This window comes from Varroa destructor, unplaced genomic scaffold, assembly GCF_002443255.2.
Source record: "Varroa destructor unplaced genomic scaffold, Vdes_3.0 BEIS01000007.1, whole genome shotgun sequence".
In the NCBI taxonomy this organism is placed as follows: domain Eukaryota; kingdom Metazoa; phylum Arthropoda; class Arachnida; order Mesostigmata; family Varroidae; genus Varroa; species Varroa destructor.
The window spans coordinates 3,782,924-3,797,120 of record NW_019211460.1 but is presented as its reverse complement, the minus strand read 5'-3'; the positions used below and the strand labels follow the sequence as shown (position 1 = coordinate 3,797,120).

Here is a 14,197-nt window from a genome sequence, read left to right as displayed (position 1 = left end):
GCTCATTTAACTAGCAATATCTTCTTTCTTTACAAGAACATTGAAATATTCGGAAATGTTTAGCCACAGATTACGAGAGCAATACCTGAAAGTTGTAATTTTTGCGCGAAATCGCTACTAGCCCACACAGCCCCATTGCTAGTCTATGTGGGGTTATGTGGGCCTTCAACATAGGCGCTTTTAATGGATTGTTTCTCGAAAACCAATTAATCCTTGCCTCCTTTTTAGGCCATTAAGTAGGAAAATTTTTTCTCTCGTAGCAGCCGTTTTTTAGTAACGTTTGATAAATTTGGTTCATGTCTGAACCAAGGATCTCATTGAAGTCTTGACAACATTATTGTTTTGAACGCAATAATAGTTAAGAGGATAAAAGTATTTGTCTACAAAAAAAAAAAGAAGAAAACTAAATTGAACACTTCTGCAATTTTTTTACCTGCGCACTCGCTCTAATTTGATCAAACTGTTACTGTTTTCGGGATCTGACACCCAACATCGATTTCTTAACTCGTATCCCTCGGTGAACCTCGTAATTAAGCAAAACATTTCCAAACGAGGATTTTTATAATCTAGATCATGTTTGAATAATTAACTTTATGAAAATCGTGATAATTTTTTGTTTTAAGCGTAAATGGTAGCTGAAAAAAGTATACAATAACGAGATAAAGACATTGCAACTAGCTTTAATTACTCCATCTGAAACTGATATTACATGAGATGTTCGTGCTAACATGATTGGGTATAGAATAAGATCACGATCTTTACTAAATCTCATAAAATGTGAACAGGTAAAGAAGGACAAGTGGAAAAAATCATTCAAAAGGTACGAAATCATTTCTAGCATCTTTTTTTGACAAGTTTATATTTTCGAGAGGTCAGGGTCAAGGTAGGAAAGTTGAAGCCACTAGATCCTATGTGGGAAAATAAGCCTTTTGGTAACGTGAGTCAATATAACGAATGCTGCACAGTCACGCATTATAAAGGACCATACATCCCCAACTACAGCACATACGTTCATTCTTGTTGAGTAGCTTGTACAGAAGCCGTATTTGCTAAGACGCCCTGACAGGGTGAAAATGCACTTCTTGACGCCTACACCAGAGCGACATTTTGACAACCAAAGGTAAAGCTTTGGACGACTCTTTGGTTCTTCCCTTGTGTAAATGGGAGTAACGAGCGCAGGAATTAACAAAAAATGACTTTCGATGATGAGTTTAAAGCCGCGTTGGGGATTAAATTAAAGCGATAGATAGGTAGCGACCGTTGGCAATAGTCTGACACGGCAAATGTTCAAGAAAGCAGCTTTTACGCCAACGGAATGAGCAGTGTATTTATTGCCACCGTCATTAGCGCACAAAGAAGGAGAGTTTTTGGTCGTCTCCGTCCTGTAAAAAATTTCAAAAGGCCTGGGACGTGGTAGAGGAGCCACCAGCAGCTTCAAACCCGAACTGACTGTGCAACTTTCTTAATTGCATAATGCTAAGCGCTGAGTAACTTATAGTATTGGATTTTAAAAACCGGAGTTCTAATTCGAAAATAAGCATAGTATTGGATTTTAAAAACCGGAGTTCTAATTCGAAAATAAGCTTTAAGCTAAGTTCTTTATGGCAACGCTCCAAGGTCATGAGCCCATCAATCAAGTTTCTACGCTTTTTTCAGGAAGTGCAGGAAGAGGGACTAGAATAAAGTGTAGTGAATCATAAGCGAAGAGAAAAAGGCGTGGTGGACTGCTTGAGTCGGTATAATTAAGTTAAAGATACTCCTAAAATTCCTCTACCAGGAAGTTGTGGAGCTTATCAAGTTAACATTTTGTGTCGCCGGGAAGCGTTTTAGAAGTGAGTGATACGTAAGATTTTGCTTTAGGTATAATTCAACTATAGTGTAATGCTCTGCTATGCTACATACGGCTATTTTAACAACGTTTTGTCACCTTTATCCGCCGCATGGAGGATATATGACTTAAACGAGTCACCAAATGGAAACGTAGAGCAAAGTCTCTCTTTCTCTCGAAAAGGAAATCAAGCATGACAGAAGATCTTGGAGAGTGACTGGGTGAAATAAATTGACGTTATCTCTATGATTTCAGTAAGCTATAATTATTTTAGATTGTGTGGACTAATGTTGGTCCTACAAGCCAAATATTATTAGTCATCATTTAAGCGGATTTAACGGTTGATGACAAATCACGGTATGTAAGAAAATTAAGGTTTCGGTATAAGTACCTAGAGTGTTACAATTATAACAAGGTGCATTATAATTATCACTATCAAAATAGGGCCATGTATCATCCAATATCGATTTCAGTATATTCACCGGAGCTGCTGCATTTGATAGCTTTTCTGATGCTCAACCAGCGGCTCAATAGGGTTAACGCTGAAAACGATCACCTAGAGTAAAAAATATTAATAAGAGAGAATGGGTTACAAAATAATTAGCCTGAAAGTAACAGATGTTTAGTGAATTTAGTTTAAGTGAACTCGTATGGGTTTCCCTCCAACCTAGAGAGCTCTTGTCGAGAACTAGAAAATGGGAACGAAATTTACTTTTATGAGGTGCGCCGCTAGCTTGCTAGCAACCAACGTTCTCGGAATTTCTTTTGCAAAAAACAGTGTGTACTTCAACATAGATAAATGGTATGCCAAACTTGCACACTTAGCAAAGCTTAATATTATTACATATTTGAGCTAATTTAGAAAACAGCTAAATTAATAACGAATATAGAGTTATAAGAAAAGTGTCCATCACTGATATCTTAATCAATCCTACAGAACCGTTGCGTTCTATCAGACATGTTTAGCTTTAGCTACAGCAACTGATCTGCTCCACTATCGGCAGCAGCCACGCTATCGACAATTAAGGTCGCATAGGACGCAGCTTCCTTACCCCAGCTAATATCAGCAATTTTTTCTTAATGTTACGTTATTACACACGTATGTTTAATTAACAAGGACCGCGATATGGGACTGCATATAACATTAGACTGAATAGAACAAAACTTTGCTACGAAAGATTTTGAAACACGACGTACATAGTTTGACAACGAAATAAATAATATAAACAGAATTCACTGAAACTAAAAATAATTCACAGCAATAAAGCGTTACTCTTTAGCATCTTCTCACTAAAAGGTTGAAACGGACAAAAAATAGCTTGACAATAGTACCGCTTCCGATAAAGAGCAGGCAGAGCAGCGGAAGCCGGACGGATTAAAAAGTTAATCTCGTTCTTTTTTTAGAAATAATGCTCCGTCCCTTAAGAGCACTAATGAGCGGCGAGATGTCCGTTGTGAGTAAGCATAGACGGTACGAATAATGCACTTGCTTACTGCGCAAGTTCTTATGTAACTATGGGAACTAAGAGTGGACTATGGGAATGCATGCCAGTTTCAAAGCAACATTAGTTGTACTGGTACTAGCAACTTCGTAACTAGTAATCGATTTCATATGTTAATGTTATATTTAGCCTAATATAAACGATGGTTCACACTAACAGTTAACTCGTTGCAGCTGCTTTGCTTGCATAACCCTTTTTTGCCCCTTTCCAGTTATTCTTAAATAAACGGGTTTGATTCGTGTTACACTTAGCCTAACCTTGCAATTGTCATTTCTTAGAAATTCACTCAAGAGTCAACAAGCTTAGCCCGATATTATAAGGGGGCCGGTCAAATTGCTCTTTTCGTTAGAAAAAGCAAAAGAAAAGAGCCGTATACAAGTCGATAACCAAGACATATCTGAGATAACACTGGCAGAAGTAGGGAAATCCACAAAACGATTAGTATCGGAGAAGGTCCCAGGACCAGGCATCCCCAGGCACAGTCAAATTCTTAATCAAGAGCTAGCCGGAGGTTTTTTTCTGAAAAAGAGTAGACTTCTTAATCTGCAAGGAAGCAGATCCAATGCCGACTGAAGTTCCGAGCCTGCAGGAATTTCAGTTAGACCAATACGTCTTTTGGGCACGGTAGCAAAAGCTATAAAGTACTAAAGAAAAGACTGTGGGAAGAGATATAGCAAAAACAGGCGCTAACGAACTCATAGACATGATTTTAGAAAAGGAAGATGCACGGGCGAACTCATAAGTGCGGGGTATTTAGTTCTTCTTGTCTACTGGGTATCAAGAACGCTTCCAGCACACTGAACTGGCGTGTTAGTATTGGGGCTTAAGAATGTAAAGCATTCCACCTCACCCACGTCGGGTTCTTTCGTCCTATCTGGAAGGTGGGTCTTCATGGGCGGGAAGGCAATGTAATCAAATAACTGTTGGACTTGGTCCTTGGACCGACACTGTAAAACCTAGGCCACGATGGAGTGTTACAGCTACCGTGAATCTCTGAAGACGTCGAGACGACGGCGTATGCTGACAATCTACCGCTCATTGTTACAGGGCGCAATAAAGATCTTCTAGAGAATAGAGCGCATAAGGCTCAGTTAGGTTGATGACAGAGCACCTCCTGTTGGTAGTACCGCAGATGAGTAAAGGGCCTTTCCTAACGGGTAAAAAAAAATCAAAGATGAACTCAACTTCACTCTGGGAGGGGCCCACATCCGCTGAAATATCTGAGAGTGATCGTGGACAGAGGACTTGCGTGCTCGGCGTGCATCATTCATGTGGGAGCAAAAATCCTCCAAGCTGGGCTTGAATAGAGGGACTAGGGAACACATCAGGTAACTTCTGGCAACAGTAATAGAATCTACGGCACTCTATGCCTCTTCTGTGCGCGCAAATGGAGCCCCAAAAAAACAAACACCCTACGATTGAGCCGAAGAGCCGTTGCCAATTGGGCCGCTAGAACTTCCAAAACCATATCAACGGAAGCGACACGGATAAATGATACCATGAGACCTTCCAGCAGATTAACGAGCAGAAAGAGTATCGTAAAAGCAATGGGACCTTACCCTGTTAAGAAATTTTACCCTAAACAAATATAGCAGAGACTGTTTGAGCCGTATGTATAACTGCAAAAGACGCATACGTGCTGAATGTACCAAAGCACTGATCCCGGAAACTGGGGGAATAATAAGGTACATTTTCGAGAAGATGTCATATCAGCTCACTTTTAAGCTCTATTTGGACATGGGCAATTCTAGACATACATGATGCTGATAGGGAAACGTTTGCTTGACACGTGTGTTTTATGAAGCTCAGAGGAAACAGATGATATGGCACGTTATAGAGAGATCCAGAGCACTGGAGGAGGTCCAAGAGAAAGTCGACAACGCTTTGAGGTAATTAGACACAAAAAGTATTATTAAACAGACAGTGCAGTCCGAAGAGAAACGAAATATTATAAGGAACGAATATTATAAGGTTTGAAAAACCCTAAGAGAGAAAGCAAGAATTATGTAACAAGTCATGCGGCCCATATAAGATATTCACTGGATAATGTTTACCAAGAATCTCACAGATGCTGAAAAACAACTCTGAACAGATGTGACTTCAATAAAGAAACCCCACACTAAACTAGCGCGATGTCTAGGCTATTGGAGGATCAGAAAGTGACTTTCATCAGGTTGGGATTGTAAGGTTTAGCGGGTATTTTATTAGCGCAGTGAGCTTGAGTTTCCACACAGTGTACGCTAATATCTTCTTCTGTCTTCCTTGGAAAAAGAAAAAGGTTAAGGCCAAGAAGTCGCTCAGAACCATGTTATAATTAGTCTTCATTTTATTATTACTTACGTAAACCAATACGAATAATCGGACGTTTAACCTTTTTTACGCTGCAATATCTATTTTTGATGTAGGACTAGGTATAGCATTTTTGTTGAGCTTGTCAAGATCTATGGATTGATGTAAACAAAACCCCCTATACATAGAATACCATATTATGTGTTTACCCTTCGAACTGTATTTCCGAAGCAAGAATTTAGATGTTAAAATTTACGTACAACCATGCATACCGTTTCGACTCAGCTGATTGAAAGTTTCCAAGTGATACTCAGAAAGCTCGTCCAGATCTATTGATTGATGTAAAGAATCAACGCCAACAATAGAAAAAAATATTACAAACGTTTCTTGTTTGTAATATTTTGATATTTTGTTTTTTGTTGTTCAAAACATTTTTGAGAACAATTATTCAACGAAAATGTTCGTCATATAAACCGCTACAACTTTCAAATCTGAAATTTATTCCAAAGGTACTCAAAGGTCACGTCAAACGCACTTCGACGTGGGCTAGACGAACCCCTCAATGCGCTTCTGATCATTTTCAAGCCAAAATATCAATTTGAAATATAGAAACACGTTAGGCATTTCGATTCATCTCAGCGAGTGCTTTCGATCCACGTCAATAACGAACCTCTATGCATAAACCTCCATGTAAACATTCGGCTACCACTTTAACGGTACAAAAATTTTTATGCCAACTTCTCAACAAAATATAAACTCAATGAACTTCTACAGCTTTTATAGCCATGAGTCAAGGGTTTTTGTGAAAAGTTGTTTAAAAGGGCCAAAAATTGCAAGAAACGATCGATTTGCTCAAATTAATATTACGCTACATAGAATGGAGAAAACGAGCCTTTTCTAAAAATAATTAACCGACAGACGAAAAATCTTAGTAGTATAATACATTAGCACTGCTGGTAATAGTAAGGATTGGAGCTCTGCGGCTAACGGCTAGTCATAAGATTGGTGGTTAGCTGTTACAAAGAGAAGCATTGACGAGAGAATGTCGAAATGGCCGGTATAACTACTAACGACAGTTCGCCGTATAGTGAGGTATTATTGGCAATGAAGGCTGATGCTCGCGATTACGAGCCGACACGTCAAGTGGCGCATGCTTAATACCTCATATGGGTCAGCAGTTGATTTAATAATGTGGTATGTACTGTGGAACGTTTGAGCAGATTCTAGACAAACTCCGACAGTGACTAAAATAAAAGTTATAACCACGAATGAATGTTACTCATAAGAATCCAAGACGATCCTGTGATATTTACCGCATACTTATCGCAGAGATCGCATGTAAGATTCTGTTTTGAAATATGGCCAAGATTTCCTTAACTTTTAATAATTTTGTTGTAGGCGGAAATTTTATCCTGAAATTTGGCTAAAGGAAGCTTGTTTGAGTGTTAACAACTTTTTGTGTGAGGAAACTCTGTTCTGAGATTTGGCCAACGAGAACTTGTTTGAATTTTAACAAATATATTGCATGTAAGATTCTGTCTTGAAATATGGCCAAGATTTCCTTGACCTTTAATAATCTTGTTGTAAGCGGAAATTTTTCCTGAAACTTGACTAAAGGAAGTTTGTTTGAGTATTAACAACTTTTTGTATGAGAAACTCTCTTCTGAGACTTGGCCAACGAGAACTTGTTTGAGTTTTAACAAATATATTGCATGTAAGATTCTGTTTTGAAATATGGCCAAGATTTCCTTGACTTGATAGTAACTGGCAATAGCACAGTGTAAACTATTTGACCCTGGCAAAGATATAAAGAGATAAAGATGTTTAATGCAAAAAGAAACGGTAACAATATAGAAAAATATACTCCAGAAGTTTTGGGTAAAAATGACTAGTTGAGACTTTAAGCACTTGAAGATAGAATTTCTTTGATTGCTTTCTCCCTTTTATTTCAATACAAACGTCACCTTAATATGGATATGTGAGACACAAAATTACAAGTAGTAAAAGTTACCTTAATGAGTTCTGATTAACTAACCATTAAGTTGACTACAGTTCGGAGAAAAGGCTGTTTGAAGTTGAAATGTTAATGGAAATAGGTACGTTAGTTTAAAAGATTAATTCAAAAGTATGTAACCAAATCTATCTTATAATAACAACACCACGCCACTTTTTACATAGATGTCCTTAGACAATCTATAATGATGGCTAAAATTTAACGAGAGAACAGATTACGGCTAAAAGGACGTACGGGAAGGCCACGAGGCTAAGAAGCTGAGTGAACGCACTTAAAGGTTTCTGTGTGAGCGTAAGAACAGCATTAAAAGCTGAGGGTCGGTTAAAGAATCGCCCACCAGTGTTGCTTTTAATACATTGTTCGCTTATTTATAAAATTTTATTTCGACACGAATATAAACACTGTTTTCACCTTGTTATGCAGTAATTAAGGCTGGTCTTGAAAACGAAGACAAATGCAAAGTCTAAAATACATCTTAACGACTTCAACCGGTCCTCTGGCAGCACTGCCTTGACCTAACGGAATAATTTGATTAAGTGTTGTGGTCTCGCTGACCGTTGTATTCACTGTAAAGACGATCGCTAAAAGCATTGTCGAGACAGAAAAGTCGAGCAATTCCAGCAGACGCGCGGAGAAGCGCTCTGCGATTGTCCCTTCGATTGCAGGTGGACTGCAGATGCCCTTACATAACAAATGTTGAGATGTGTCAAGTATTGTCGTGTTGCTGGGTCTCGGAAGCAGCTGCAATTATTCGTGACGACCGCGCTCATGTTCCTGTGAAGTCTTGAGAGGCACAGTAGGTCATTACTACGGTCTGGGTTGTCGCGCAGCGAGTTGAAAAAAGGTCAACAAAACGGGTGCAGGAACCCTATATCTAGAACGAACAGAGGCGCCTTTACAGGCACACGCAGCAGCTTTATGAAATCTAAACCTATCTTTGCGAAAACGTGCGTTGACAGTTTTACAGTAACCACAAGTGGAGCAAACCACGTTCGTGGTTTGATTTTTTCCACGGATAAATGCCTACGCAAAATTCAAATAGTGGACGCACTCCCGTATCTTCGCCCTCACCTTCCTATCAGAAAAGTAATGAGACGTCAACGGGTGGCCAATCTTTGGTAAGTCCGGACGGCTTTACTGCAAAACAGCGAGTACTGCCAACTTCCGATGGCTTGGAATGGTTCAGCATGGCTCACCAACGCTAAAGCGATTTAATAATTCTATTGGAGCATGGTTTCCACCGCGACCCAACGCAGGCCAGACCTGTCGCTTGTTGTTGCTTTATGAACTGCCGCCACATCGAATGTTACGTTTCACTGTGCCGCGCTAATGCCTTATGACAAAATTATATTCCAAGAGCCTAAAGGGCCACCGGGTCCTAGAAGTCTCTCTTACTTGCTCTATTTTTACGCACCGTCCACATGGGTATAGGTGGAATTTGTTTACCGCTTAAAAAAAGTCGGTCAATTTTCCAGGAAATTTTGCAAAATAAATCGACTTGTCAGGGCTCCTTTCAAAGCCATCAATGCCGCCTCATAGGGCTCAACCCACGCAAAGAAAACGCCTACCTTTACTAAATCGTATATCGGTTTGTGATTTTGGCAAGGTCCTACGAGTCGGCGGTAGAAAAACGCTAGTACCAGGGAGTTCCGTAATTGACGATTAATAGCAGGCGGCGTTATGGCGTTTATAGTCGAAAGCTTTTACGGAACGGGAACGATTCCCAGAGAGAAACCCTATGTATAAAGTATGCGATATTACGCGATAGACCACTCGTTTTTGTGACTGTCAGTTCCTGGACAGGCATGTCATCTTTTCCGTAGGACAAATACCGTTAAAGGCCAAGAGTCTGGTTTCTTCAGACCCTCTACGAAGCGGCATATTATATCATCCATATTCCCATAAAATTCTCCGCTGTCACCAAAGTCGTAGCATGGCGAAGTTTTTCCGCTGAAAACTGGCAATGGACTGGCCGACCGGAGAATATTAAATACATACAACCGGTCGAAACCAGAATGACATGTATAGCTACTGTACAGTTTATACATCAATATATACGTTTCCCGGCTAGACTGCAACAAAATTTGTCGCTTCTAAATTACATCAGATATTTTAGTAACAATTTGCACATGTGCCGACAAGGTCACATTTCACAGATGTGTTTGTTTAATGACACAGGCATTTATTTCATCACAACTTCGATTCGAGAACTAACCACTCAAGTAATTCATAAAAGTATATTAGTGCATTCAGACTATGCAAAGTCTCGTTGAAACAAGCTACGCAAGCCCCCCACCTTGAAATGAAAAAACTAAGAAAATACCATTGAAGCTTGTATGGGCAACCCTTTATTTTTTTATTTTATATTATAGCACTGTGTTGGATACGGTGGATGACATAAAGCCCCCAACTGCATTTTCGGCACCATGACTCCGTGAGTTTGAGGTCAAGCGTTATCGCGCAATGGGAGTGGTTTAGCTCTGTTTACTTACTTCGGCGTGTTAATGCGAAGTCCTTCATCACATCCTCCAGTTATTAACAGTACAGTGCTGCTGGAATCGACGAACCAGGAGTCATGAAGCTGACATCGATAACATCTGAACTAGACCACCAAACAGACACATGTGTAGCTATATTGTGGTCATAACAATAGCTCTGCTGATATTTTGCTTTGTCAACTTAGTTACCTCCACGCACTACCGTGACCGCCTGCGGTTATTGCAGAAGACCAATTTTCTATCACAAGTCACACCTGTCACTTCTGTGCAAAAAGTGAATCACTATTTTAATATGAGAGCGAAAAGTTTCTACGTTCTCCTTTGTGACCCTAGCTTGTGTGGCATCCATTTATCTAATTTGTTTTTTTGATCTTATTAATTTGAGCGAGATACTATGGTACGTTTATATAGCCCTAACATATTTGTTAACGCTTATGGGTCTTAATTCCCCGTTGCTCACCCTCACAAATAATCTTCGACAAGATTAATTTTCGAAATTCCTTTGTCGCAATTTTTGAACTAATGATTTACCGTGTTTCTAGGGTGCTATGGCAAGCCGTCTTCGCCCACTAGTTTAACTGCCAAACTCATATTCTCAAACTACTTAAAATTTTCTCATTCCCATGGCCCACTACAAGTCTTTTACTAAAAGCCCGACTGATGATGTTCAAGTGAACGGTTTCACAAATGCAAGTGCATCTCCAATAAAAAGAAAAGTATTGCAGAATATCACAATGTTATAAAATAGCATTGTTATGTATGTGTGCCTTCTATCAGAACGAACCACGAATTGTATCTATATACATTAGTTGAAGCGAGAATCGTATCTTAAAAATTCGATAGTGATCATTTAAAATCCTTAGAGGTAGTAGGAGAGATTATCCCAATATAAAACTGACTCAACTGTGTAACACATCTGTAAATAAATCACTCTAATACCATTTTATACTTGTATTGTACTACATACTTTTTTTCCTGATATGGTATATCTCGGTATGGCTTTTCAGTGGTGTACACAGAAATTGTCATTGAACAGCGCATAACCATTTTAGCCAACTAACCGACAAAGCCTCCTTGTACCTTTTGAATATGCCACACTCGTGTCCGTGCCCTTCTGCAGTGACATACTTTTTTTTCCCCCTTTAAGATTCGATAGTAACGGGTTTACGAACCACGCACAGTGGATTGTAGCACGATAAATTTTGTAGATGGGTTATTTGAACAGAGTTTTCGCTAACGATGAACGGTAGTATACTATCGAAAAATACTGGAAAATGGAAAAGATGAGCAGGTCTGGCAAAGCAAATGCAGAACTTCGCTATGGTATTTCTCCTTGGAAATTTGTCAGAAACTTACCTGGTACCTAATCCGAGGTAGAATGATGACATTTGGCCGAGATCAATCGCATTGCCATGTGAGAAGAGAATGGTGAATCGCGCATTTGGAGAACACCGGACCAGCATGCACGCTACGCGGTTACCTCGGGATGTCCTATATGCATAATGCCAAATAGAAGATAAAGAATTCGTTAAGAGATATAAGGCGCAACCGGTCTGGAATTAGAATACAAGGCCAGATACATTCAAAAAATGTACTGTAAAGTTTGAGACATTTAATTATATAAGAAATTTATTTGGTTAAATCAAATACGAAAATTGTTAAGTACTAACGTGTGTAGTACGGCATAATATATTCCTGTAAAATTGGCCAAGATACGCATTTCTTCCATTTCAACCCAGAAAATATTTTATTGTTCTTTAATCAAATTTTTTTGTCATTAAATATTTTTAAGAATAGGAGAAAAGATATATACAAATGAGTATTACAACATGAATAGTTAGCAACTATACGTGAGTTTGTACTTTACCACAAATTATAGTATTGAGATATTCTTACTACTTTGGTTTGCATGAAGCAAACTCAGAGCCGTCTTCTTAAAACCTCTCTGAAATATTCCTATGATTGAACAGCTTTAGAAAAATATTTATCATATAATTAGTAATATATATCACTTAACGGTACTAAAGCCTTTCGGTATTAAAGAGTGATTGCAATATTTTTCAGGTAATTTTTGACGCTAAATGAGCTCCTTAAACTCGGTGATGACATGTAGCTTAACGCGTGAGTATTTTCTGTAAATGTATAGTTTCGTTTATATACAATATAAAAAATAAGTTGCTCCTATTATTTTGTTTATTTAATTGAGGTTCGCGCAGTCAGTTAAATGCTGCTTTCTTGACTATACCCAGGATTTTTTTGAGCGCACTACACCAATACATTTGAATATAAGCATAACGGGCCGTAATTGACGGGCATAAGCGAGGCCGATCGATGGAGGAGGCCGCTCTAAGAGCACGCACCTTGAAATCATCCGTTACATAACTAAGTGCCCGTTCGGGAAGTTATCTAGTTGAAAACTCAAAATGGATACGCAGACGTCATCACTGTCGTAGCAACTTATTATGGAGCCAATCGTGCTTTGGTGATACAATGTACGGTCGAAGTGTAAAAACAGGAACAGCGGTTTGCATTAAGACCAATTGCAGAATTTGTATTTTTAGCTAAATCAAGTCTATATCATAAGCGTTACAAAAAAGATGGACAAGAGCTAAGTCCATAGCAAAGTGAGTTAAAATTGTTTCAGCCGCAAGTAAGGGCCTTTTCTAATTGCGTTTACTTGTCTTCTGTTGAGCCGCAAATGAAGCTTCAAGGGCGAAAAGCGCCTTCTCCCTACGTACTATTTACACGTGCAACAAAGCGGAGGTGTTTAGAAACAATTTTAACGATGCTCCTAAAAGATGCACTCAGAAGTACGGTTAAACATTCTAGACAGTTATTTTGTTGCCATTTTTACACGTATTGCACATATTACGAAATGTCAGTGATCTACAATAGTACCTGATAATAATTGTTACTATGATTATTATGTTAAGTTTGTAAGATTTCATATATGTATCTAACTACCAGCTAATAAACGGTTTTGTCGACTTTAGTATCATAAAAGTCAACAAAACCGTTTATTAGCTGGTAGTTTGGGTAAGTTTGGCCTGACGAAAGAACACTAATGCGATAACGACATGTTCGGAAAAATTGATTTTGTCAGAAAAGATAGGATTTTTATTCGCAAACATTAACTGTTTGGCCAATTTAATCAGCAATGGTTGGGAACTGGTAAAAGATATCAATGTAAAAGATGGTTTGCACTTCGAGCTCTTACGAAGAGGCATAAAATTCGATTTTCGGTCAAAGCCAACCTTACTCATTTTCTGTGAAGGTGTTGAATATGGTTTTATATTTGCCCACGGAACTTTTAGAAGGTGATGGGAGATGGTAGTGTGTTTTTATTGTTTATTTGCCTGGTTCTGCAAGCGGTTTAGTATTTGGATAGAATTTTGAAAATTGAGGGCGATTTTATTTTAAGATGGTGGAGTAATTGCACGAGTATAACGCTTTAGAGGCAGCATAGTGACTGCTTATTTGAAACAGGAGCAGTGATTACGTAGAGATAATACACCCGTACGGTAAACTTAGGAAACTATAAGGTGACATCTGGAACAATGTAACTAAACACCAAGGCATGGAAACGGAATTATTATGACAATGTATTTGAATCACTAAAACCGAATAAAGCGATCGTACAGCAAAGAAAGGGGTTGCCTCAGTGAGTTTATTGACGAGAGAGCTCCAATAAAAAACGCAATGGAACAACAAGGCTAGACGCTATATCGGAGTATTGGTAGTAGTTTGATACGCTGTTACAACAACAACTAAGGCAGTTGCTCCGATTCAGACTACGCAGATCTGAACATAACTTGGTTAGAGTGAAAAAAAAGTTGTGTTTGCCTGTACCTAATACGAGTCATCTTTAAAGGGATAAATAAGCCCATCAGGCTCGGTATGTACACAGGTAAAAATAGGCGGATATCGTTGGACATGTGTGAGCTGCCGTGACAGACACGAAAACATTTGACAGAATATTTGATCGATATCAAGCTTCGTAATTTTACTTTATTAACTTACTATTTTTTTTCCTATCTGAATAATAACATAGACATGAATATCTCCA

At 38.7% G+C, this 14,197-nt stretch overlaps 1 protein-coding gene and 1 long non-coding RNA gene across 5 annotated transcripts in view; one reads left to right on the top strand and one right to left on the bottom strand.

Moving 5' to 3' along the window:
• LOC111253718 (alpha/beta hydrolase domain-containing protein 17C) overlaps positions 1-14,197 on the bottom strand; it is a 43,907-nt gene that overhangs the window by 7,576 nt on the left and 22,134 nt on the right. For all 3 annotated transcript variants that reach the window (XM_086974870.1, XM_022813533.2, XM_022813532.2), the window contains one exon: positions 11,488-11,622. In XM_086974870.1, coding sequence (XP_086830996.1) covers positions 11,488-11,622 — 135 coding nt within the window. The remainder of the gene's footprint in view (positions 1-11,487; positions 11,623-14,197) is intronic.
• Positions 1,292-13,780, top strand: LOC147754210 (uncharacterized). Of its 2 annotated transcripts, none has more exons than XR_015317084.1 (3): positions 1,292-1,832; positions 12,196-12,252; positions 12,381-13,780. It is a non-coding gene; the product is annotated as an uncharacterized LOC147754210 (long non-coding RNA). The 2 variants fall into 2 exon arrangements; XR_015317083.1 differs by lacking the exon at positions 1,292-1,832 and adding an exon at positions 6,535-6,813.